Source organism: Phyllopteryx taeniolatus, chromosome 22, assembly GCF_024500385.1.
Source record: "Phyllopteryx taeniolatus isolate TA_2022b chromosome 22, UOR_Ptae_1.2, whole genome shotgun sequence".
Taxonomy (NCBI): domain Eukaryota; kingdom Metazoa; phylum Chordata; class Actinopteri; order Syngnathiformes; family Syngnathidae; genus Phyllopteryx; species Phyllopteryx taeniolatus.
In genome coordinates, this window is record NC_084523.1 from 6731586 (window position 1) to 6756071 (window position 24486).

Below are 24486 nucleotides of genomic sequence, written 5' to 3' on the forward strand. Positions count from 1 at the left end.
CATGCGCTCTGGGACCAAGTCAAATTGCATCCTTGTTTCTTCGCAGGTGATGTGCAGCTCATGCAGCAAACCTTATTCGACGCAGTGGTGACGGCTCCATTGGAAGCTTACTGGACCGCCCTCATGCTCAACCCGTCAGGGTGAATAATCACCTACCAGCACCTTCTTCAATGTCTTTTTTAAATGAAAAAGAAATGAGTTCCCATTAACTTTTCGATCTTACAGTATGGATGACGGCATTGAAACAGCTTTCCTGGGCACACGTTCCGGCCTGATGAGATTCCAGCGTTACACTGGCATTGAGAAGCGAGTTGGCATGTGAGTCGGAGTTTTAATACGGGGTGTCCCAAAAAGTCACGATGTTGTTTCAGGTATCATGCAGACAAAATTACTAGTTGACACTAGAGCAGCTTTTCAAAAAAAGGTTTGTCCAGGCAGTTTGAGAAGCTTTTTGGCGGTGACACTGCTCTGAAGCGTTACGCTATCTGTCGCAAGTTTCTTGAAACAGGATCAGTTCTTGGCAAACCACGCAGCAGAAGGCCTGCTACATCCACTGATCTTACGCTTGAAGTCTTTGAACAACCTGAAGCTGGAACGGGTAGCGCTTTGTCTATCATTGAAGCATCGGCTGAATCGAGCTTTTGAAGATGCCGAGTTCCGGCGCAGCTCTCCGAAAAGACTTTCCCTGGCTTTGGGCGAACGCCTGCTTTAGGAGTTTGGTGTTTTCATCAGTGGTGGTAGCAGCAGGCCTTCGGCCGCCAGATCCTATTTTGAGAAACTTGCCATGGACAGCAGAAATTGCACTCGAGCTTCTTAAATGGGCGCTGAACTGCAATCGGAGAAAGAAAAACAATTTTGGAACGCTGCTCCAATTTGCAAGGAAATTATATGGTTAATACAAATACCACAAAACCTGTCATATGCTGATGGCCTTATGTCTGTTCAAATGATAGCTGGAACAAAATAGAAAAAAGGAAGTGTATAGTGACTTTTGACACAGTGTCCCTATATATCCCATCAAAAATTGCGCTAGCCCACTTTCTGGTGGACGGTAAGAGGGACACAATTTTTTTTCAACACAGATAGTGGACACAAATATGATGTTATACATCAGCAAAGTATGACGGTTTGTGTCTTTGTCATCCTGCTGCCAGGTCGTTCCTGACATCCACCGATAAGGAGAACATGTTCACGCTGGACCACTTCCCGCTGTGGTTCCGCAGGGCGGCCGAGTACCCCGCTGGACAGTTCCTGTATTACATGCCGCGACAGGAGACCCGAGGTAGCTTATCCATCGTTCGCATTCTGAATGTGCTCGTAGTCGTCGTACAATACAGTCATGAGCACATCATACTAACACTTAACACCACTGATGCAGGAGAGTCTCTTTTTTTGCGAACAAAGTGTCCTTCTGTGAACCCGGCTGTCGTCACATGCCGTTTGTTGTGTTCAGACGTGTTCAGGGAGTATGAGGCTGACTATAGCGCCACCTTGAGTGCAGAGGAGACGGAGCAGCAAGCTGAGGAGGGAGGGGAAAAACGGGGGGAGGAGGAGGAGGATGAGGAGGGTAGACGAAAACTGTTACTTGGCATGCTGCCGCTTGGATGTCGTCCTCAACCATTCCCAAGCATCCTTTTATGTTTCTTCGTCCCGATTTCTAGTTTTATCTCCAGCTCTTGCATATATGGCATGACCGGGGATATAAAATACAGCAAAATCCTCTCTATTAGTAATTATTTCATGGTTATCACTGATGAGAAGTACATGACATCTTCTATGATATGATTGGGGGAATTTCTGCATACTTGAAATTAAAAATCCCATCTGTAGTGCATGAGTGCATGTGCAGCCTATTATTATATGAGGTACACCTTAAGCACGTGAGCCAATACTAGTTCTTTATAATTGAAGATTTTGTTTTTGTATTGGATCTCACTGGATTATGCAGGTGTACCTGATGCTGTGGCAATTGTGGTTTTGAGCGCGCTCTCATTTTGTGCTGCTCTTCTTCCAGCGGGGAGAATCGTGATCGCCACCACTGCCATTACGGTGACCGTAGGCAAGAAGACCGCCATCGCCGGAGGTAGGACACAGTATTTCCATAATTGTCTCGGCAACCTCTACATTTTTTATTTCATTTATTTAGAGGGCCATTGCACTGAATTAGTGTCCAGGCTGGTTGTATCTCTCAAAATAAACTTAGATTTCTGTTTTTTTAAACTATAAATCCGATAATACACATATAGGCCCATGTCATTGTTTTATTTGAATAACAGGACTGAAAGTAACAGGAGTGAATGTTTAGCATAGAATTAGCAAATGCATGAAATATAGCCACATGGCATCTATGCTAATAGTATGTTGACACAAAGCACATTACAGTGTTGTAACAAAAAACTGTATGTTTAAAAAAATAATAATAATAAATAATATATATATATATATATATATATAGAGAGAGAGAGAGAGAGAGAGAGAGAGAGAGAGAGAGAGAGAAAGAGAAATAGAGAGAGAGAGCGTCGGTAACAGGAATAAGTTGAGACTTTAACCCGCCAGTCGTAGTTTAAAATGTCAGCAAATGTACAGAAAAATAAATGACTGAACTTACTTTTGGCCTTCCCATGGCTTGCAGCAGATCACACGGATGCAACTTCTTGTGGACCATGTGACTTGTGGAATAGTCCAAATATTTCAAATGAGGTAATGTGTTAGGCTAACAGGACTGAGTGAAAACCTAGGGACACGACTAAAGTGTAAATTGAAACAGATTTTTTTTCTTTCTTTCTAAGAAAGTAAACTTAAAGTATAGTTGGGATAAGGGGTATAATAAATATGTTAAAAAATATAACATCTATAACGAATTTATATTATCATATTTTATGGTAAAGTTTAATTTTAGGAAGCAGGGACATGCAACAAATGCTATTTTTCCAGTGTTCAAGGTTTATTAAGTTATAGTTGGAAAGGTAAAGCACACTTACCAGACAGTCTAGTGTTGCCAGTTAAAAATTGCAATGTTACCTCAAACCGCTGGAGAGCAGTGTTTGTCTACATACAAACGTCTATTTATGATTGATGAGGACAATTATGAATTCTTTGTTGTCATTTTCATGCACACGTGATCATGCTCATTCACCCATACACACCGTACCTGGCTATCCATGTATCTATCTAATCCATCTACAAAAACTGACACTACACCACCTGGAAAATAAAGAAGGCAGAACGAGGAAAAGAGGAGAATGAAGGTTAGTCATTGTAAATAGTAGGCAGGGAGGACAAAGAGGGGAGCGGACAAAAAAGGTGCACAGAGGCGGGAGAAAAAGCAAGGTGAAAAACACTCCAAGTGATGAGAAAAGATGTGTCAGGAAGATAAATGGACACCAGATAAGCGTAAGAGGAGATGAGAAGGACAGGGTTGATGAGAAACGAAAAAAGTGTTGGAAGGGATTGCGGCGTAAAGAACAAGATAAGGATTAGTACGCACACAGAAGAGCTGCCATCGCCACTGATTCATTCTCTGCTTTGACCCTGTGTGTGCGCGTGTGCGTGCGTGTGTTTGTTTACTCCATCTTATTTGATTTGACTATTTGACCCTCAGCTGGAAATCTTGTTTGTGTGCTTAAACAGACCGGATATAGACACAGTCAAGCCTTGTAAATAGAGTGTGATATGTTTTTATTTCAGTCAATGCATATGTACCAGGAAATGCTTCTTTATCGTCATTGCCTAAAACACAATCATCGTCATAACACACAACACACCACCGAATGCTGGCCAATGTATTTTTTTGAGGCCCTCAGTCATTATGTTGTAAGTAGCAAACTATATATTTTATTATTATGTACACACACAGGTTATAAGAACAGGATTCAGCCAGCTAAGATACTTAGCTACCAACAGCACGAGACCTGCAGGCCGGGATATGTAAAGTTTCGACTTTCCCAGACAGAGTTTAGCCTTACTTTAATGATGTTTTGATAAGATGTCCAATATGATTTTTACACTATTTTACATGTAGGCCAAACTTTGTTTATTGTAGAAACTTGACTCAGTACAATTAAATGAACACGACTGATGAGCAAACATTACAGTGATATGCCAAACAAAACAAACAAGCGTTATAGACACAAGAAAATACAAACATTGTGAATTGATAATATTTTTGGAAGGGTCGCCGTATGCACCGAGACAGCATACTGGCTAGGCTAATATAATAATATGTATCTGCATCATAACATACTGTTATTATAGGTTTCTTTAAAGCCAATTTACATCAGGAGGGAATCATTTCCAAAAAGAGCAATATGCAGTAAAAGTTCTCTTTTTTTCTACTCAGCCGAAATGCAAATCAAATTCTCTTTGGCAGTGTCATTTTCGAGTCACGCTGACGCAACTTCCATCGCATATTACTTTACGGATGTGAGGAAAGAAACGAGGTGGAAGTCTTTCAGGAGGACTTTCCATTCATAGCAACTGGATGGAAAGATGAAGGGATGGGAGCTAGCTGGGGAAAATAGCAGCATCTTTTATTTTAATCCCTTGTTAGCTCTAATCCCTCTGGGAAAGATCATTTTATAAAGAAGGGAAGGAAAGGGAAACCATGGCGGCTAACCGATTAGGGCGATAAAGTGCTGGAAAGTTTTAAAGTTCTTCGATGAAGCTTGTCGGGAGACACGTGGTCCGAGAAATATCAAGAATATTTGAAGCTTTTCCCCCCAGGATAAATGACCAATACCTCAAATGTGTGCTTTTAGAGCTGATGAGCAAGACCCTCTCATGAGCGAATATGGACACCTTTTGTGTATGTCCTGAGACGGACCAGAGAGAACCTGAAATCTGGTCCTGGTGTTTTTTTTCTGAGACGATGCAGTAAGAGTGTTGGCTAAAGAGAAAATACCCCTCCACTAAAGTCTCTTTCTGAGCAAGCGTAAGGTTTTTGGAAGAGGTTCAAAACAAGGGCATACAGAGCCCATTTGTATGTGTCGTCTCGTATGTGAACATTGGTCCGATCAAGAGCACACCGAAGAGTCCCTGAAAATTCCACCATCCACTCTCCGATGAGTCGATATGTTGCATATGAGATGAAACCTTCTTGTTCTCTCTGGTGCTAAGTTCAGCAGCCAACAGCATCAGTAGGTGGTTAGTAGGCGAGATGAAGGGATGAAAAATAAATGCGGGGAGAAAGGCTTTGAAAGAAATAAAAGGAGACGGATTGGTGGCGTTTGGAGAGTCTTAGGTGGTGATCATTGCTTTCTCGTTCAAGCCCGTTCTCCTCTTTGAGCCCTTGTGCCAAACCCCCTAGTCTGAGGCTCCTCTACGCCACCGAAGAGATCTGTTTCTCATCTCTGTCGTCCACGTCCGCGTCGCCGTCTCCCATGAGCGGCTGCCTCTTCTTCAGCTCTCGCTGGTATTTGGCCATGAGCGAGGCGTAGATGCAGCCGTACGCGGCGGCGACCACCATCATGATGCAGACAATACCGCATACCACGCCAGCGATCACCACCGTGCCGATGGCGCGGCGCACACTCACGGGCCGGTAGCGGGCACGCACGCAATCTGCGGGGGCCTCTCCACCTCCTCTTCCTCCTGTGTTTGAAGAGGAGTCATCACCACCAGAAATTGGCGGCGCACCACTGGGGTTAAGACCACCCTTGCTGCAGGGAAGCCCTCCTCGGGATCCTTCGCCTCCTCCTCCTCCTCCTCCCCTGTTCTCATCCTCGAGCTGCAGGCAGTAGTTGAACATTTCCACAGGAACGCCGCGGATGTCTCGCCCCCGCAGATCTTTCGGTAGTGTGCACTCTACTGCATCCACCTTTCCGCCTGAAGAAGAGCGATGGACAGGACGACAAGAGGGGGGTCATTTAGGAAACACCTCGTGCCTGTAAAGCCCATTAATTGAGAGTAAGAGGAAAAGACAGCAAGTGAGGACGAAGGGGGGTGGAATACCGACACCGGAATGAGTCATACATCACTAAACACACACACAGTTGCCTGCGCCCTCAACACTAACTTGGAAATAGACTCAACTGAGGCCTTCTATAATTCACAAGATGGCATGCTTCACTTTAGCAGCACGGCTCTTCTGCAAAAATTATGAGTGACTAATTCCCACCGCGAGCTAACCCTTACAGGGTATGGACAAACATGATTCAAACTAAGTCAGGAGGCCATCGACTTGAAAACAATACGAGGAGGTGGTATTCAGCTCTGTGACCAAACATTCCCAGAGATGAATTTCTGTCTGCAAACATCCCAGCAGGGTGCCTTGAAATTGTTGAAAACAGATTGCAGAGTTATCCGCGTCGCTTTGTCTTCGGACCGCATATCATCTGCCCTTTTCAGCAGCTACTGCCAAGCTTTCTCACTCAATCTGGAGAAGCCTCTTTGCCGAACGCTGCGAGATGACCGGGCCGAGCCAAAGCAGAGCAGAGCGGACCATAGCAGTGAGGATAATGGAGCGGCGAGGACATGTTGCTTCATTAGCGGGGCAGCCAAGGCCCGAGGCACTGAGGTGAATGCAAATTTTCACACACGAGGAGAGAGCACGGAGCAGCTCTGCTTATGCGATGCACCGACATGGACGACACACAGTCAACAGGAGGCGCGAATGAAATGTGCATTCACACAGAGATGCTTTCCTTTCGTCTCATCACTGCCAATCACAAACATCCTGCTTGGAGCGGCTGTGACATATATCAGATGCTCACCTCGGTACAGTAGCCACTCCATCCAGTGTTTAAAGTCCCGCAGGTTGCAATCACATTCCCAGGGGTTGTGTCCCAGTTCCAGGTGTTGGAGGTGGGCGAGGGGCTCAAACGCTGCCCTCTCCAATCCGCGAAGCCTGTTACCAGCCAGGGACAGCCACCTATATGGGGACATTTCAGACTCAATAAACAAGAAACTGACAACGATGTTTGCGCAGATTTTTGTTTACCTGAGACCCTCTAATTCATCCAAGATCCCCAAAGGAACAGATGCCAGGCCATTGAGTGAAAGATCCAGACTCTGGAGACCCCCCAAACCCTATAAAAACAGCAGGACCAGCAGATTTACTTTGGCAGTCCAGTCTTGGATCAATGATTGTCGATTTTGGTGATGCCAAAAGCCAACAGTTGATTGATGACAGATTTATCTGTCCCAAATAAAGTCAGAGTAATCTATAGATTGGTTCAGTTAATAAAATAAAAGTGCATGAGCAAATGGGCTATTAAACAATTAGCAACTGGACAGTAGCCAGTCAATCCAAAAAAATTTTTGTCAGGTGTAAATTGCTTACCTGGAAGAGATCTCTGTCCATTCCTGTCAGAGAGTTGTTGTGCAGGCTCAGTTTGGTCAGATTGCTCATGTCTCGGAATAATCCAGCCGGTAAATTGTCAAGGTAGTTGTTAGAGAGGTCCAGCTCCTGTAACACACAATGTGACACAACGACATCAGATGCAATTTCCTTCCAAAAATATTTCAGAATCAATAAGTGCTTGGATGGCGGCAAGTAACAGCTTACTCGTCTGGAACGATTGTTACATTTTATTACATTGCATCGACTCCGTTGGAAAATGTTGACGCTCTTAGAAACATTTTTCATTGCTTGACTCTAAGCATTTGCAAGACAAAAAACGAGTCACTTTTCTGTTGCAGCTACAACACCAACTTGACTGTGCAAATCATATGCTAATGGAGTGTGGGCTTGCAACTTCACTTGACTCTGTGGCCCGAGAGTACAAGTTTGCAGCAATTTGTGCTACATTTACCCAACCATAATTATGATTATCAGTAAAGTAAACAGCAACAACAGGGTGGACTGTACCGACCTCCAGAGAAGAGAGGTTAGCGAAGGCCGAGGCTCCCAGCGAGGCCAGCTTGTTGTTGGCCAGCAGGAGCGAGCGACTCCCGGCAGGCAGAAGGTGCAGAGGAGGCGGGGAGGAGAGGCCGCGGCCCCCACAGTCCACCAGCAGGCCGTCTGAGGAGCAGAGACAGGAGGGAGGGCAAGGTGAGGCTGGCTGGAGCAGCGCCACCAGCAAGCAGAGGAAGACTGTAGGAGAGAGAGAATTTTCTATTCAGATCATCTTCTCTGCTTGGATTCACATATCTCTTTTAAAAAAAACAAGCTTTTATTTGTCCTAGCTTGTGTTTTCTGATGATTTGTGCCTTCATGTGTGCATTCTGCTCACGAGGGAGATCCCTTCTATTTCATTGCACTGATTTTTCATTCCCGCTCATTATTACTTTTATTTCCAGTGCATAGTTGCGATTCAGCACCTATCCTCCATTATTGACTGAAAATCTTGTCTTAGCAATAAGTATTACTTTTTCACCAGATGGTGGAGTCTTGGTTTTGTTAGGTTTAATTCATTGACAGTGCCTTTTGTTTTTAGTTTACGTTTGAGAAATCAAGTTTTGTTGCTCGTGTTAAGGTGGTTTGTTTGTGTTGAATAATTTAACTACTGAATTCAATCCTGTATGTAGCATTGGTTCATGATTGTGTACATTCTAGATGTATGGTGTTGGTGCTTTATGATCCTCTCTATTTTCAGTGCTTTGCTGGCATCTTGTAGCATCTATACGCGATTAGAAACCCCTTTTGGTTGAAGCGACAATTATTTGTGGAGTTTTGCTGTTCATGGCAGGGCTCCTATCCTTGGGGAATAGCAGTGGTTCACTGCATTAGTCCGTCTGTGTCATTCTTTCTCACGTTTCATTTACATCTTCCCTCAATTAACGTCATCTGCATCTGGCAGCTTGGCCCTATTCCTTTCTTTCGCCCATTTAGTCATTCAATTCCATTCCAGCCCGACATTCCTTCTCTCCCTTGTGATTCCCTTTATCCTCCTCATTCTCCGTCATTTTGGTCTGTGCTCCCTTAATGGCTCGGTTACCATGGGCTGCTTTTTCTTCCATCCAGTTTCTTATCAACCGATGTTTGCTCTGTGTGCGTGTGTGTGCATGCGTGCGTGTGTGTATTGGGTGCATATGCTGGTGTGTGACTGTCGAGTGCTGACAAAGTGTGATATCAAGAAAGTGACTCCAGACACAGACATTGCACTTTTTAACTGGCCGACGGCAGAATTCATCAGTTGCATCATATGCATATAATTAGCATTACTTTGTCAGGGCGCCAGCCATTTGTTCTTACATTATATATAAAATATGGAGGAGGTTTGCAGCTTACTATCTCTGTTCTAGTTCATCCTGAAGGTGTTTTGATGGGTTTAAGGTCAAGTTCTTCCACAGCAAACATACATTAGTGGATCTTGCTTCGTGCACTCAGGATGGAAAACACTCTTTTCCAAACTGTTCCCATAAATTTAGAAGAAACATGGTCCAAAATTACCATACCCTGATTGGTTAATTCATTTTTCCCAGTGGAATGCCTTAGAAAATCATCAATATGTCAAATGTGATTGGCTTTTTTCTTCTTTTCTCATTTTTTGTCTCTCTCTCTCTCTCTCACTCTCCCTCCCTCTCTCTTGGCATTCCCTTTCAATGCACACTGGAGGCACTGAATAACGTCATACATGATAGATAAGAGTCTGGAGATAACATCTCTTCCTCAGACGAGTTTTTCGGCCACCAGACACAACCTGACTGTGAACTGTAACCATGCAGAATGTGACTAAAATCCTCCAAAAAGGGACTCACTTGGCTTCACAAATGGGCGACAGGCGAGAAAAGAGGTTTTGCTGAAATCCTTCTGTGGGAATCTTAGAAGGATTTCCGCCGTGCAGTGGCTTTGAATTTGCCGTCACAGGTTAGAACCGTTGCAGGAGATTTAAGCTGACAGCTGAGCTCAGAGGTATAGGAGCACCGTTATGCAACGAAGAGGCGGAGGAACCGAGCTAGGGATGTTTCTGCTTGGGATGGAACATTTCCTCACAATGTAACATGAAATTGTGAACAAATCGTATTTTTGCGAGGGTATTTTTCTACACCATCCATCTATCCAACCATCCATTCCTCCCTCCCTCGCTTCTTCTCCTCGTGTTGCTCCCTCCCACTCTGCCTCCCTAACTTTCAACATTTATGAGAGGTTTGAGCCGCTTTCATGGAGGAAGGAAAGGAGGAGGTGGTGGTGGTTGTTTTGGCTTATTTTAGCCGCAGCGAATCCTCTGCTATGCTTTGGAAGGGCTTTTCCTTAGTGTACATTTACACTGTTCCTGGCAACCATGGCAGCCTTGTTTTAGGCCACTGTGAGCAAAACAGGATGGTTGTGAAACAATAAGGGGGGACTGGGTGGGCAAACCTGACAGGCTGTGATTGCCGTGGATGCCCGGCAGTCACGGTGCGGATAGCAAAATTAGTCAGCTGTAGTAAAATGGGGTGCGTGCAACTAAATCTGACAGTACGTATAGATCGCAGGAAATGTATTGGCTTCCGTGGCAACCTGCGGGCCAAATGTTGTGCGTCTTTGAGCTTCCGGAACTCAGCAGCCCCGTCCTCCCCGCGGTCCATCACGGATACCGTGATAGACCGTGACAAAACTTAGCAACACTTGAATATGGGAAAAAAAATAGCCCCAGTCCCATGGCACACTACGTTGCGTGTAATCCAACCATTGTTTGATTCATTAATTAATGGGAGTGCCTGTAATGGTGTGATGCCATTAGATTTACAACTTTCTGGAATCAAATTCTGGTCCAAACACAAGAATGTTTGTTTGCGTTGTCTTGACAATGCAGCTGTCTGACATGTAATATCTCACCGGGGCCCCTGGGTGACACCGGACCCGTCGATGATGTCACCCGGTCGCACGTTACCCGGAGGCCGAGCTGTTTTCCGACGGTGAGCGACACACATTGGCCAATATCTGATTACAAGCTCCACCAGCTGTCCACTTATCTTAACTCTTTAATTTACTAGCAGGCTGTCTGTCGTCATAAATACCCCACGACTTGACGAATGCGGTTTTGATTGGACTCCTGAAACTACTTCACCTCCCAACAACTTACCACGTGCCCATCAGTGGTGCTTAAACCAATTGTTTGACTTATTAAAATGAGTATTTTTTTTTTTGCGATGAAATCCAATAGTAAACAAATGTATTGGCTGTGATAATGTACAAACCAACCACATTTGTTAAGTCCGTTAATCAGCTTTCTGGCAATTTTCTTTTGGATTTGTTAGTTTGTTACCAGAAATTCCGACTATATCACTGATTTATCGTCGCCCCCCAAAATCTTTGGTGCCAATTTGCATCGCTCAAACGTTTTTGATTATTTTATTTTTTTTAGCATTTTCCTTAATTTGTCAGTGAATAATGAGAGACAAATTGCATAAACTTCAAGTGGAGTGTTGATGAAAGTGTAAAATTTGGTGCTGATCCAATTTAAGGTTGTTTCAGCTTTCATGGAGATCTGCATTTGGAATGATTACATCAACAGGTTGTACTTCACGATTTGAGGTGACAATTTAGCTGTGGCGAAAGGTCAGACTGCTGGTCACATGCTCCTCTTCGGCGCTCTTACATGCCACAATTTACCGCCAAGCTTCTGCCTGATCGCATTATGTCAGAGTATGCACATTCAATTTAAACAAAATGGAATGACGAGTGGAGCCCACTTTCATCAATGATGGTTTTTCATATGCGAGAGTTGCACTGACTGAGGAAATATGTTGACATCGGGGAAAATGTTTTCATAGCGCACTTCTTTATTCTCAAGCTACTGTGCCTGTGTAATTTGTCAATGGCTGATACATGTTTAATCTCCTCTGCAAACTGAAACATAATTTATTCAGCATATAGACAACAGCCAGCCAGCCTGTGCGTGTGTGTGCCTGTGTGTGCGTGTGTGTGTGTGTGCGCGCGTATGTGTGTGAGTGTGTAATATAGTTCTACTTGCTTTCCACGCCAGGGGCTTAGCTTGAAAGGTATAAAACACAAAGCAGCACACACATGCATATAAAATACTATTAAGGCTCCGGCTGCTCTGCCACATTATTTCAAACTCTGACAAGGTGTGTTGCCGTAGCAACCGAGGTACTGTCGACTGATGCTTAAAGACAAGCGAGAAAGGCGCCGTGAGACAAGTTTGTGGCTCGTGTCAAAAGCCCCGCCGTTTAACCCGCATCATCTCTTGCCAGACCTCCGGAATAATCGCTTACTCATACACACACACACACACACACACACACACACGTGTCCTGGCCGCACATACACACAAATACACAAAAAACACGGATAAGCCTGAACAAGGTATAGGGGTTTAGGCTGCACTTGCTGACACTGGGATGAGAGGGGAATGGATTAGCATTGCTCTGAAATCCAGTGAAAATCCTGCTTTTTATCAATTATTCCTCCTCTTCCTGACTTCCAAATAGGTCCCAATTTCTGTTACATGGCTCTTGACTCTTTTGTTTAGATGAACTGTATTGTTCAGCACTTAATGACCACTTCAGTAGGTACGCTGCATCAGAAAATTGCCCTTTTTCAGCAATAATTGCACCAAATTCACTTTATGATGTTTTTTTTCTCAGTCAAAGGCCACTGATGAGCTTTAGCTGAGTGGTGGCTCATTTGGAAGCTTATTCAGTGAGCTCAAGATGTTAGCTAGCTTGTTGCCTGGATGATGGCTAGCTTTTGGGCTTCCTGAGCTAGCTTCACATGCTAGCAATCTCTCTTTGCTTCTCTAGCAGCTGTATTGACCATCGTCAAACATTTCTTGACGGCTTCCCATGTAAACTGTTCCCGTTTGGAGGTGAACTTAGTATGATTTAAATCCGATTCTTAGTGCAGTTGTCTTTCCCTACACGAGAACTTTAACATTCCTTTTTTAGCCTCCTGGCGTCATTCTTCAATAAAGTTTTGAATTGTACAAAAAGCATCATCATTATTATCACCATCTGCCAAATTCTCTCATTAGTGTTCAGGAAAAGCAATTTAAAAAAACACCATCCCTAATGACGGGAGCACTCAGCACTGGAGTAGTTGAACATATTGGCACACTCAAGCCCTTTGATAAAATGGGATTCTTGTAGCCTTCCTCTCTCACAACGTGCCTCATTCAGAGACTCCGCCTGTGCTCCGATTGTTCACGCAAATCCCAGGCAGAGCTCATTTGCGGGATTTTTGCAGAGAGTCAAAGAAGGCGAGATCAAATCCACACGTGCCAATGAAGCATATTAAATTGAGGAAGAGTGAGATTTGACAAGGCAATAATCTCAGTGTTATTATTGTCTTGCCAGCGACTTAAACTGCATGGTAGAGGCCCTCATGCTGCTGAATGGTTGTCACACTGGTTTTAATACAATACAAAGCTATGACAAGAAAGTTTTTTTATCCACAAAAACAACGCCAGGAGGCAAAGAATAAGGCATATCAATTATTTAGATATAAAAATTGAAGCCAAAAAGTATGTTTACTACTAAGCAGACTGCGTCACATTCAATGCAAAGGTCTGTTGAATTCTCACGAGAACAGGTTCTGTGCTGAAATAGAGGGAAGGATATGAAACAATTCTTTTTTATAAAATCATACTAATATATCATAACAGGGTCATTGTAGTGATGTGGGGAAGGGGAGGTTTCTACTAATTACGGTACCTTATGACTAAATTCTTGTGGGAAAAGGCTCAGTAAAATTAAACGAACACATGGTATGGACATTAACGTCCCTTTTGTGCTATTAATGTACGTTTTGTCATGTTAGATGCTAAAACATTTGTACTAAAACAGCCTTTTGTCAATTTTCTCCCTGCTGCATCTCAAGACTCACCCACACTGTGGAGTAATGTGGCATTTCATAAAAGGCTTGTGCTCACGGCCACTGCATATTCAATGCCCTTATCCTTTGTGTGTGTGTGTGTGTGTGTGTGTGTGTGTGTGTGTGTGTACACGTATGCAAGTATGCTGGTCTTACGAACATTAACTGCTGTCAAAATAGACTGTTCCACATGTATCGTTGGGAGTTTAATAGATGGGATCAATGAGAGCGGCAATGGAGTGTTGAGTTCCTTCCACTCACCGGGTCCGGACGGGGGCAGCCCGATGCCCCCTGGGGAGTGGCTGTGGGGGGGCATGACGCGCGACTTCCTCGGTGGCGGTGGCGGCGGGAGGCCTCAAGCGGCCATGCCTGCAGCCTCCACAAGGGTTGTGAATGCAGAAAGCGCAAACACCTGAAGAAACTAAAGAAAGAAACACATTAATGTTAATCACAGTTGTAATATCAACTGGCTAACAGTTAGCCAGTTAACAGTCATCTGCTAACCTGAGCTCACAACTCGACTTTCATTCGCTGACAAACACACTCAAAGTCACAGATACTACAGTGTAGAACGTGAGGTGGTGACCCCAAGTGGAAAATAATACCTGCACATTACATGGACATTTGGCAGTATTGTTTAATAATGCAAAATAAAATTGTATCCGATGAGTTGATGGTATAATCGGTAGAATAATCGACTCTAATAATATTCGATAGCTGTACAGTACTTTGAAGATCAAAGAAGCCGTCCCAGGGGTCATTTGTACTCCTTGTAAAGCGGTCTAATTTAAAAGATACACCTCACAATAAATATTGGCTTCATCTGATGAAGTTATATTTAGATGGAACTAAAGTATCATTGGGGTTCTGTTCCAACTCAGTGATTGACCGACGACCAGTTCAGGGTGGAGTCTGTCTTTCGCACAAAGTCGGCTGGGATAGGATCCCAGCTCCCCATGACCCAGAAGTAGATAAGTGGTATCGCAAATGCATAAACAGAAGAAGAACATGAACCAAAACAGGGGTTGGAAATGGTAACAGCAGCGCATAAATGACATTTATAAAAACAGTATAGAGTTATACACAAGTAAGAGAAAATAACCTCCTGCAACCTGAGCAGCAAACGGCGAGCGGGTAAGGCCTGCAATTTCAGCGCAATTCTGGAAACGTTGGCGTGACGCTACGAGACGCCCCCTTTTCGCCAGAGTGTCATCCGGAGCTAATTAGCCGCGTGTGAAATAACGACACTCATCAGATTAGGCTGTAGTGCAATAAATTTCCCCCCCCCCCTCTCTCTCTCTCTCCCGCTTTTTTTCTCTCTCTCATTCGGTGGCACGAACTGAGGTCTGCGTGAGGATGCGTGTTGAATGATTACGGGAATTTGCATTTTAACTCACCCAGCCAGATGATCAGATGTGCATCGATTTAACAGGAGAGGCAGATGCAGTAGTAGATGACAGACATATGGGGGATGCAAATTTGCTCAACATCCAATCAAAAAGAAGCGTGAAAGTGTGATGTCAAGTGAAAAACTGCTTGACCGAACATATTTCGCGCTCACACTAATTAAACTTTAAATCACAATCTCAAATAACTTCAAGTTGTTCTCTCGAGCACATCACACTTCTGATTGATTCTTATTGTCGCGCGATGAGGATATTCAAGCAGGCCTGCATGTGATTAGAAAGTCACATTAGCCGGGCTCCTCCTTTTCCTCTGCTGGGAAATCTGACTTGTTCGTTTTGAATCACAAGCACACAAAAGCGCCGTTTAAAAATTCACAAGCGAGAGAAACAAATGAGCAGGCCCGATCATTTTTATTTTTATTTTTTTGCCTCACAACATTCTTTCATTAATATACAACGCTGTAGCCCGCCTGCTTGTTGAATAAGTCATTTATTTTACAGGTATATGTATGTATCTCTTTGTTTGTGATTGTTGGTGGCATCACCATTTGTCAATCAAATGGAGTATAATTATCTTGGTAGAGGCAGAAAGGTTCCCTGCCCTTTACTCACTTCAACTCAACTTCATTTATAAAGCACTTTTAAAACAACCACAGCTGGAACAAAGTGCTGTGCACAGATAAAAATCAAACTTATCTGAAACAATTTAAACATAAGACAATTACAACAATAAAAAAAAGTTACGAACAATAATAATAAAATAGGTGCGGAGTCTCATCATCATAATCTGAAGATGAATTTTACTGTACACAGTTTGCTAGTGGAGGGAGGCAATAATCAGGGAGCAGCATTCTGAGTCAACTGGAGATGTTTGAGGGAGTACTGGCTGACTCCAAAGTAAAGTGAATTACAGTAAATCAAGCCGGGATGAAAATAAAGACATGGATTACTCAGGGGCTTCACCTTTGCCAGCTGCCGAAGGTCAAAGAAGATGGACTGGACTACTGCACCGATATGCTGATCCCATTTAAGTGTTTTTGTGCCCCCCCACCCCCCCTTTGGATTATTACGAGTTGAAACCGAGAACACAATTTAAATAGAAATGTTTTTATGAGCGGCACGGTGGACGACTGGTTACCACATCTGCTTCACGGTTCTGAGGACTGGGGTTTGAATCCCGGCCCCGCCTGTGTGGAGTTTGCATGTTCTCCCCGTGCCTGCGTGGGATTTCCGGTTTCTTCCCACATCCCAAGAACATGCCTGGTAGGTTGATTGAGGACTCTAAATTGCCCTTAGGTGTGAATGTGTGTGCGAATGGTTGTTTGTTTAGGGTGTACCCCGCCTCTCGCACGAAGATTGCTGGGGTAGGCTCCAGCACGTCCGCGACCCGAGTGAGGATTAGCGGAACGGAAGATGAATGAATGAATGAATGTTTTATGATAATAAAAACAATTTTGTCCAGAAACAATAGAACAATGACAATTAGCTCCTTACACTATGTTCCCTTAAATAAACAAAGTGCACAAAATGATCACTGGGTAACAAATCCAACTCCCTTCATGACCCTTCTTTTCTGGATTTGAAAGAATTAAAAATTAAAAAGCATTAGAGGAAATGCAATAAATAAAGTCCAACTAGTTAAACAAATTCACAGTTCAACAGATTACCGCCAATATTGACGAACCACAGCAGAGAAACTGAAACTCAATTATCCATCTCATTACACTGATATCAATTATTACCAAGGTTGGTATCGACATTTGGACCGATCCGCACACCATTGCTCATTAGAATGTTCAGGTAGTTTTTGGTCTCTAGAGCAAAGTGATCTCAACAAGGAACCAACCAATTAAAAACCAGAGGGCCCTTTCAAATAATAAACCTTTTGGCATCACATTAAGCAGGCGACATGGTTGCTATTCTCAGAAAGCTTTTTTTACCAATTTGACCCGCACCCCATGTCGCTCCCACACGTCAATACCTGCCAGTCAAAGCGGTCGGCGTCAAGGCGGGGTGGCAGGGAATCAAATGACGCCTCTTACCCGACCCCGGGCTCCTCTTATGTCCTCTCGTCTTTCCTCGCTACTCTCTGCACACGCTCCTCATGCCACTTGCTGTCCACACTTGGATTTATAGCATCATGCACTGCCTTCACGTGCACTTATTGTGGAAAAAAACCAAAAAACAGGTTGTATGTTAAACATTAGCACATGAGCGCATCTTTTCCCTGATTTGCCTAATTAACTAAAGAACGGAGAGGAGTTGATAATCATTCGACACACCCAGCAAGAAGTGAGAACAGGAAAAGACGGAAACCCATGCTAACCGCTAAGCTGACGTGAAATGTAGAACGACGAAACACAAAAAGAAACGCAGTATTTAGGTGCTACAGTACACGTGTAACAGAAGTCTGTATTGTACCGTGTTCCCAGTAGAGAGTAATCAACTTTGCACAGCTAATTAGCAGGTAAGTGTAATGAGTGTCTAGAGAGAAAATAATAAAATAGTTACACAGTAAGCACACAAGTTCGAAAACCGGAAATAAATCAATACGTTACTGCATACGTCACCCAGGATGAGGAGCCCAAGGTCGAAAGGTATATTAATCTATAGTATATTAAATATTTATGATATCAGCAATGTTACCTGCACTATTTGCACTACTGTGCACTGTAGGGTGCCAAGTTTTCATTTTGAGTTTTGAGATCTGTTCAATAAATGTTGTCACTGTAGAGTGCCAAGTTTTAATTTTGAGATCTGTACAATAAATGTTCTCAAAATTAGATTTTACCTTTTTTTTTTTTTTTTTTAACTTGTATTTCTATCAATTTGGCTTTGCTAAGAGACTATATAAAACCCATTCAGAAATACTTCCATTACAATTTTTACACTTATGTTTATATCGCGATATATACCATTACCGGGAAGGGATTCAGTTTATACTGTGATATAAATTTTAGGCCATATCGCCCAGCCCAAGGTGAAACTTTTTTTTTTTTTTTTTTACCCCTGTGCAACAGTGCAGCTCTCCAACAAAAGCAGAGACCTGCAGCCAAGCGTTGCTAAATCAATTTTTAATGCCTTTTTCAACCCTGGAAACAACACATACATATATACACACGCATACATGCACAGACGCCTAAATACCTGACTCTAAGCTTAACACATGAAGACGTGCGTGTTGACAAGTGCTCCAAACCAAAATATGCACACGTGCCCAAAGACACATGTAACGGCCAAACGTAGACATACATGCATAGCATTGGGAGCATGTGACACACTTGCACACACACGCACACACACATACACTGACGGTGACAAAAAGTGAAGGTCAAACTCAACCCAACCCTGATGGATCGAGGTCAATACTATGAATTGCATAACAACATATCATAGCTATGGCGAGACACAGAACAACTTTGGTGGCAAAGCTTTTTTAGTCTTGTATTTCACAGTCACACACTTAATTTGTCTCATGGTGACAAATGGACACTGTCCTCACCTTTTACCATGTGTCAGTCACGTCAAAGACTATATTGCTTGAACTGTACACACATCAGCTGCTCGCATGACATTTGGACACTTAGCCAGTAGCTGTAAGGTTAATGACGTGAGGATTGTATCAAGCTGCATGTGCTAATATGAAGCTATTGTGAGGGAGGGCTATCAAAATCAATGCAAAAAAAGTAATCACATTTAACTTCAGCGGGATTCGATTTTTGTCCTTCTCATATTCTAAAATGTATTTGAGTATGATACAATAACCAACATATTGACAATGTCAGTCAAACTGAGCATTATTAGAGTATGTGTATACAGCTATTGCATTACAGTATATTGTGCAAGTAATAACCCATAAACTTGTTTCAAGTGTGACGGAGCTGTCAGCTTAATCTATTCTGTTAAACCGGGGAAAATCATACACCTTGTAAACTTTATTTTCATTTTTAAACAATTTGTGCTCTCAGTAATCTGTCTTTAGCAGTCTTTTGAGCTTTAAAGACCTTATTTATAGCTGTGCAAAGACTCACCTTTTGACTAAATATTTCAGTGTGTACCAGCTTCACTGCTCTCTCCTTTCACACATCCCTTCCAAAAACATTCCTCTTTATTTTTTGAAGAATCCAAAATGCAAGAAGCTATAAGAAAAATAGATCCATACGTTGACAATCCTGGTGAAGTGATGAGGACGAAAACAAGAATAATCCTTCTTTATGTATAGAGACAATCCCCTGCTTGTATTCAAAGCACTTGGAGGAGGGGGGAAAACGAGGGATTGTGTGAGGAAATAGGAGGAAGCTTATATAGTGGAGGAAAGAAAGGATGGAGATGGTTAATCCTCGTCTTCACATCCAGTCCTTGTTTGAATGACACGTCCGGCAGCGTCCTCCTTGCTGGCTCGCGAGCATCTGAGGTGTGTGTGAGCTAGAGAGCGACGGGCGTGTGTGTGTGTGTGTGAATGTGTGTGTGTGTGTCACAGACAGAACGAGAAGGTGCTGTCGTCACGCTCGCCCTCCTGTGTGCCGCTATGTTTGTGATTTTCTGCACTCAGCACACATCCCAGGGTGTGCGTGTGCATCCGTGCTACACTTGAGGGCTGTTTATCCAGTGTGCGCCTGCCTTCTTTTGCTTCCTCTCCGTATGCTTTTGCAGTCGTGCGTGTGTCAGGAGTGTGCAAGTGTGTGTGTGTGTGTTGTCAAATATAGCAAGTGTAAATGCCGCCTCTGTCTGCCCCGCAGCTCTCCCATGGTGAGAGGATGAGGGAGTCGGAATGCTCGGATGTGGAGAAAGTGGGGATAAAGATCAAGTAAGAGGGGAGGGGGGCACAAGGAGAAGGGGGCGGGGGATCTCATCAGCTGATTCCAGTGAAGATGAGAATCTCCCTTTCAGCCACATGGGCTTTTCTCCTTCCTCCATTTCCCATATTTCTCATTATTGTCCTTCTATTGCCTGTGGCAGCTGTCGTAATTCTGGCTTCTCGTGTGTGTGTGTGTGCGCGTGCGTGTGTGTGTGTGTGTGTGTGTGTGTGTGTGTGTGCATGCACGTGCCCATGCTTTGTTGTACCATGCACATCTGAGCCACCTTTTGTTTTGGTATTTCCCTCTTTGCGTAACAACAATATGCTCATTTTAGTGTCCAAATAAATAGTAGGTAGGCACACAAGCGCAGTGAGATCCAGTACAAATGCTGTATCCAATACAGTAACACTCAGTTTTATTGATGCTGTCTAAGAAGTATTGATTACTATTGTTATTAATTATTGACGTTTGCACTGCATCAATCTGAGAGGAGTCCCTAATATTTTGGTTATTTGGCTCCACATGAAGTGGAAAATGTGCACACTTTCAACATGTATAGCATGTTTAGATTATTCCTACTCTGGTGTCAGAGGAAACATAATCACAACCAGTGGCGTCGCTCGGCTGAACCCCCCACCCCCAAATTATTTGGTATTATTTGTGTTAAAGGTAAAGTCTTATTGTCTTAACCCCCCCATAACACCAAACTTCAGACCCCTAAAGTTTTCCCAAAAATGCTACCTCCCCGTCGCCGATTACATTTTGGGGTACAAAAATGTTTTATCAGCATTTTGGCGGAGCTAATTCACCCCTCACGTCAAAACCTAGCGACGCCCCTCATTGCCCCTCAGATTTTGTTGTTGTTATTTGAGGTGCAGCATTTATTTATTTGCGTGGACGCCACTCCTGGTCGTTAATTGCGACGGAGGCCACGATTTGAGGAAATATGCTCGACTGAGCGCCATGTCGGTTATCTTTTATTGAGGCAGATTTTTTGTCATGGACCTTATTAAATTGTGCAGTTATGCCTAATTCTCTGATAGCTATGTGGCATTTCCTCCTTCATGGTAGCAATTGATGGCTGGAAAGGGGAATAGATCTCACACAGCATATAATCTAATCACTTGGCTGCTTCCTTCCTGGTTCACACCAGGGACATTTATTGCCTCTAATGAGCAGGAGAATCATTTGGCACTTTGGGCGGTGCTTAAATTACACTGAAGGTAAAGAACCCATGTCTTGAACGGCACTACTTGTTTGTTTTGTCTCCCTTTGGATGATTTGGCCCGCAAACATCTCCGCGTGCCACCGCAGCCTGCGCGACCTTGAGCAGTTCATCACTGGCTGGCAGCTCCAAGGCGAGCAATATACAAGCGCCAGCGTAACACGCGACCTTCTCGGAACGAGCGGCGTGAAAATCTTTAAAGGCTCTGAAGTAATGGCGCGTCGCCTTGAAGTGGGGAAAAGTCAATAGTTTCATATCACTTGTCGCTCTGTGTGTGATGGCACACTTGTGACGCTCATTAAGCCTGTGGGAATAGAGAACTAGTTCCCGCTTCTGTCGCAATTTTTTTTTTGTTCCAGGTTTTTGTGAGACCAAGATAATCATTTCAAAACCCCAATTCAACCCAAACTTCCATCATCATGTGACATATAACAACTCAATTGATTTTTTTTAAGGGTAGTAAAAATAAACGTTTGAAATAATGTGGTTGCATAAGTGTGCACACCCTCACATAACTGGGATGTGATTGTGATCAGAATTATCCAATTGTGATAAATGGAAGTCACCACACACCTGCCACAACTTAAAATATTTCTGATGAACCACAAATATTATTATATTATTTTTTTTTACTGTAGTAGGCTTCTCCCGACGTATTTAGGTTTTGGGCTAACACTGACTGCTATTTTGAACTGTTCCTAATTTGCTCCATCTTGTCTTAAGCCCCAGTTCCAGCTCAGGAAAAACAGCCACCAAACCATGACGCTGCCACCATTGTGCTTCGCTGTAGATACGGTGTGTTTCTGGTATAGAGCAGTGTTGTGTTTGCACCAAACATGATTTTTAATATCTTGGCCAAAAACTTCAACCTTGGTTTCATCGGACCAGAACAAATTTTCCAAAATATATTTGGAAGACTTTGTGCACAGTTGTTGAGAATCACCGTGTTAGATTTTGCTGCAGTACCGAATATTTTTTCCATTGCTGAATAGATAAAAAATGGTCCAATCAAACAATCTCGAAGCCCACATATGTTCGCAGGAAACACATAAGGAGACGACTTCTCACTCATACATTACGATTATCCAATTTTAGCCTGGTTTCTATTTGCGACCATCCACCCCTGCGGCTTCCAGAGGCAACGCCTCATGAAAACAACACATTGGTCATCTGGCTAACGCACACATAAACAAACAAGTGGAACATGAATTGTGGGTGTTAGTGGTCATGCATGTTTTCCTGGAAAACCTCAGTCTATTTTAGCTGCAGCTAAATAGGACACTGTCTTCCAAAGGTGGTTGCGAGGGATTGGCTGGCTTGAAGAATGAAGCTGTGTTGCACTGTGTGAGTCTTTGGCCTCCCCTAGGCTACTTTGCTGGCACGCCGCCCCCTCCGTCCAACATCCATCTTTTCAAAATTGGATCGGATTTTGCCAGCTTCCTATTATCCACTCGGCATCTGGGCCAAGGACTATTGAGACCACTTTACTTTGTCACGCTGTTGTGGCTGCAGCACCCAATCACCGCCGGTGTCACTGGGGGCTATACGGCTTCTCGGCCCGTCCGCTATTTATAGGCCGCTATCTCATTGACCTTATCTAATCGAAGAGGTCAATGCCGAAGTCTTTATCCAGTGAAACGTGTCCGTCGTAGTTTGCCTCAGAGCTCCGATTGGGAAATATCCAGACAAGCTACCACTACATCATTTTGGAAGGTAGAAGAAAAACTATTATTATTGATTCATTAATCAATTAGGAGTTCAGTTACACACCTTAAATATTCCTCTTCCCTCTCGTCCAACTTTGAGGGCAGACACACGCTAAAAAAATTGATTTTCACCTCCTGTAAGTATAACTAGAGATGCCAACACTGTATGTCTGTTCACGTATACTTGAAAAAAAATGCTCCGATACACCGATATCCCCTTACTAGCCTGACATATAACTTCTGAGTGGGTGGATGTCAGCCGTGTGGAGATAGTTTAAGGGAAACACGGATGACACTTTGTTGGCCGACTGCAAGTTATGAAACTTATGCCATGATTAAGAAAAGTTTGGGTTTTTGAACAATATTTGATTAAAATAAAACACATTTTCATCACAATTGCAAGGCGTAAAGGCATTATCAAGTATCGGGACTTGTTATCGGTGCGTACGCAAACGTAAGTACTTGTACTTGTACTGGGTCCAAAAAGAGTAGTATCGGGGCATCTGTAGTAAAAACGTCCTTATACAGTACTTTTGTCCGTCCAGTGCACCATTTATTTGACACATTGCCTGAAGGACAAAGCACAGAACACAAGGTTAAAAAAAAAAATAACAGTGGGAGAAAAAGTTAATAAAGGTGAGACGAATTCCATAAATATCGGCGTCTGGCGAGCATGACGGGACCAAACTCCCTTTCCCCGCCGCCGCCGAGCATCTCGTCCGATACTCTGTTGCCTGATTAAGATTTTTAACACCAGATGAGAACACGAGGTGAGTTTGATTAATTCTGCCTTCCGGGGAAAGAAGTGGGACGCGTCCACATTTCCTGGCTGCTTTTATTCGTCTGGCAAAGAGGAGGCATACACAGCAGGTGCCAGGGAAGATTTGCATAGCCTGGATAGACATTACAGAATTGGGACTATAGCAAGTGGAAAATGGAAGAAAAATGGGGTTATTTTCTGCAAGAAGCTTCTAGTGTTTTGGGAAGACTTTCTACATGACTTTAGATTCTGTTTGTGTCTCGAGTATCCCTTCCCTGCAGTCCCCTTAATGCACAGAGCTATTGGACCAGTGTCAGCCAAGATGAATGGTCACAGGTCTTGATATTAACACCAGGTTTGGCTGCAGTGCAACCTACTGTTCCTGCCACTGTCCATCTTTACACGCACACAGATTGTATATACTCATCCGGGAAGGGGTAGGGGGCGTCGACCTGGGCTCGCTGTCGTCTGCTTTTTTTCGATCATCTGGGATTCGGCCAAACACTGATGAAACACTTTTATGGGCCTCGGGTCAATACGGAAATCAATCTATTCTTAATTCATGGCTTTTTTCATCACTTAGGATGCACTATAGGACCTTTTCGGTATCAGTGTGCCACAGCAAGGAACACCTGCATCATCCATCAGTATGATACAGTACAGTTCTACAATAGCACACTATTAAACATAAAAAGTGAATGGAAATCCAACCCAGTGTTCATATTTTGATGCCAGTGACATAATAAAATATTGTTTTCTGATTTAGTCCTCCTCAATAACAGACATTTGAACTGCTTCTACATCAATTTTCACTGTGATATCAGTCACAAATCACACTTTTTTCACACTCCTTTAACACGGTTTCTACCTTTAATCTGTCAGCCTGCATGATAT

General features: G+C 43.4%; 2 protein-coding genes across 4 annotated transcripts in view; one reads left to right on the top strand and one right to left on the bottom strand.

The window, feature by feature from the left end:
• The window catches only part of cacna2d4a (calcium channel, voltage-dependent, alpha 2/delta subunit 4a), a 43474-nt gene that overhangs the window by 8708 nt on the left and 10280 nt on the right, over positions 1-24486 (top strand). For 2 of the 3 annotated variants that reach the window (XM_061762129.1, XM_061762130.1), the window contains exons 25-28: positions 47-140; positions 226-318; positions 1155-1282; positions 2015-2083. In XM_061762129.1, coding sequence (XP_061618113.1) covers positions 47-140; positions 226-318; positions 1155-1282; positions 2015-2083 — 384 coding nt within the window. Of the gene's footprint in view, positions 1-46; positions 141-225; positions 319-1154; positions 1283-1453; positions 1568-2014; positions 2084-24486 lie in introns of all 3 variants that reach the window. The other variant, XM_061762131.1, reaches the window with a different exon arrangement.
• lrtm2a (leucine-rich repeats and transmembrane domains 2a) lies at positions 3662-19846 on the bottom strand. Its single transcript, XM_061762151.1, has 7 exons — positions 19134-19846; positions 13958-14117; positions 7812-8032; positions 7280-7405; positions 6938-7026; positions 6711-6868; positions 3662-5823 (listed from the first exon to the last, which is right to left on the bottom strand). The coding sequence occupies exons 2-7, from the start codon at positions 14010-14012 to the stop codon at positions 5318-5320; spliced, it is 1155 nt and encodes a 384-aa protein (XP_061618135.1). The 5' UTR covers positions 14013-14117; positions 19134-19846; the 3' UTR covers positions 3662-5317.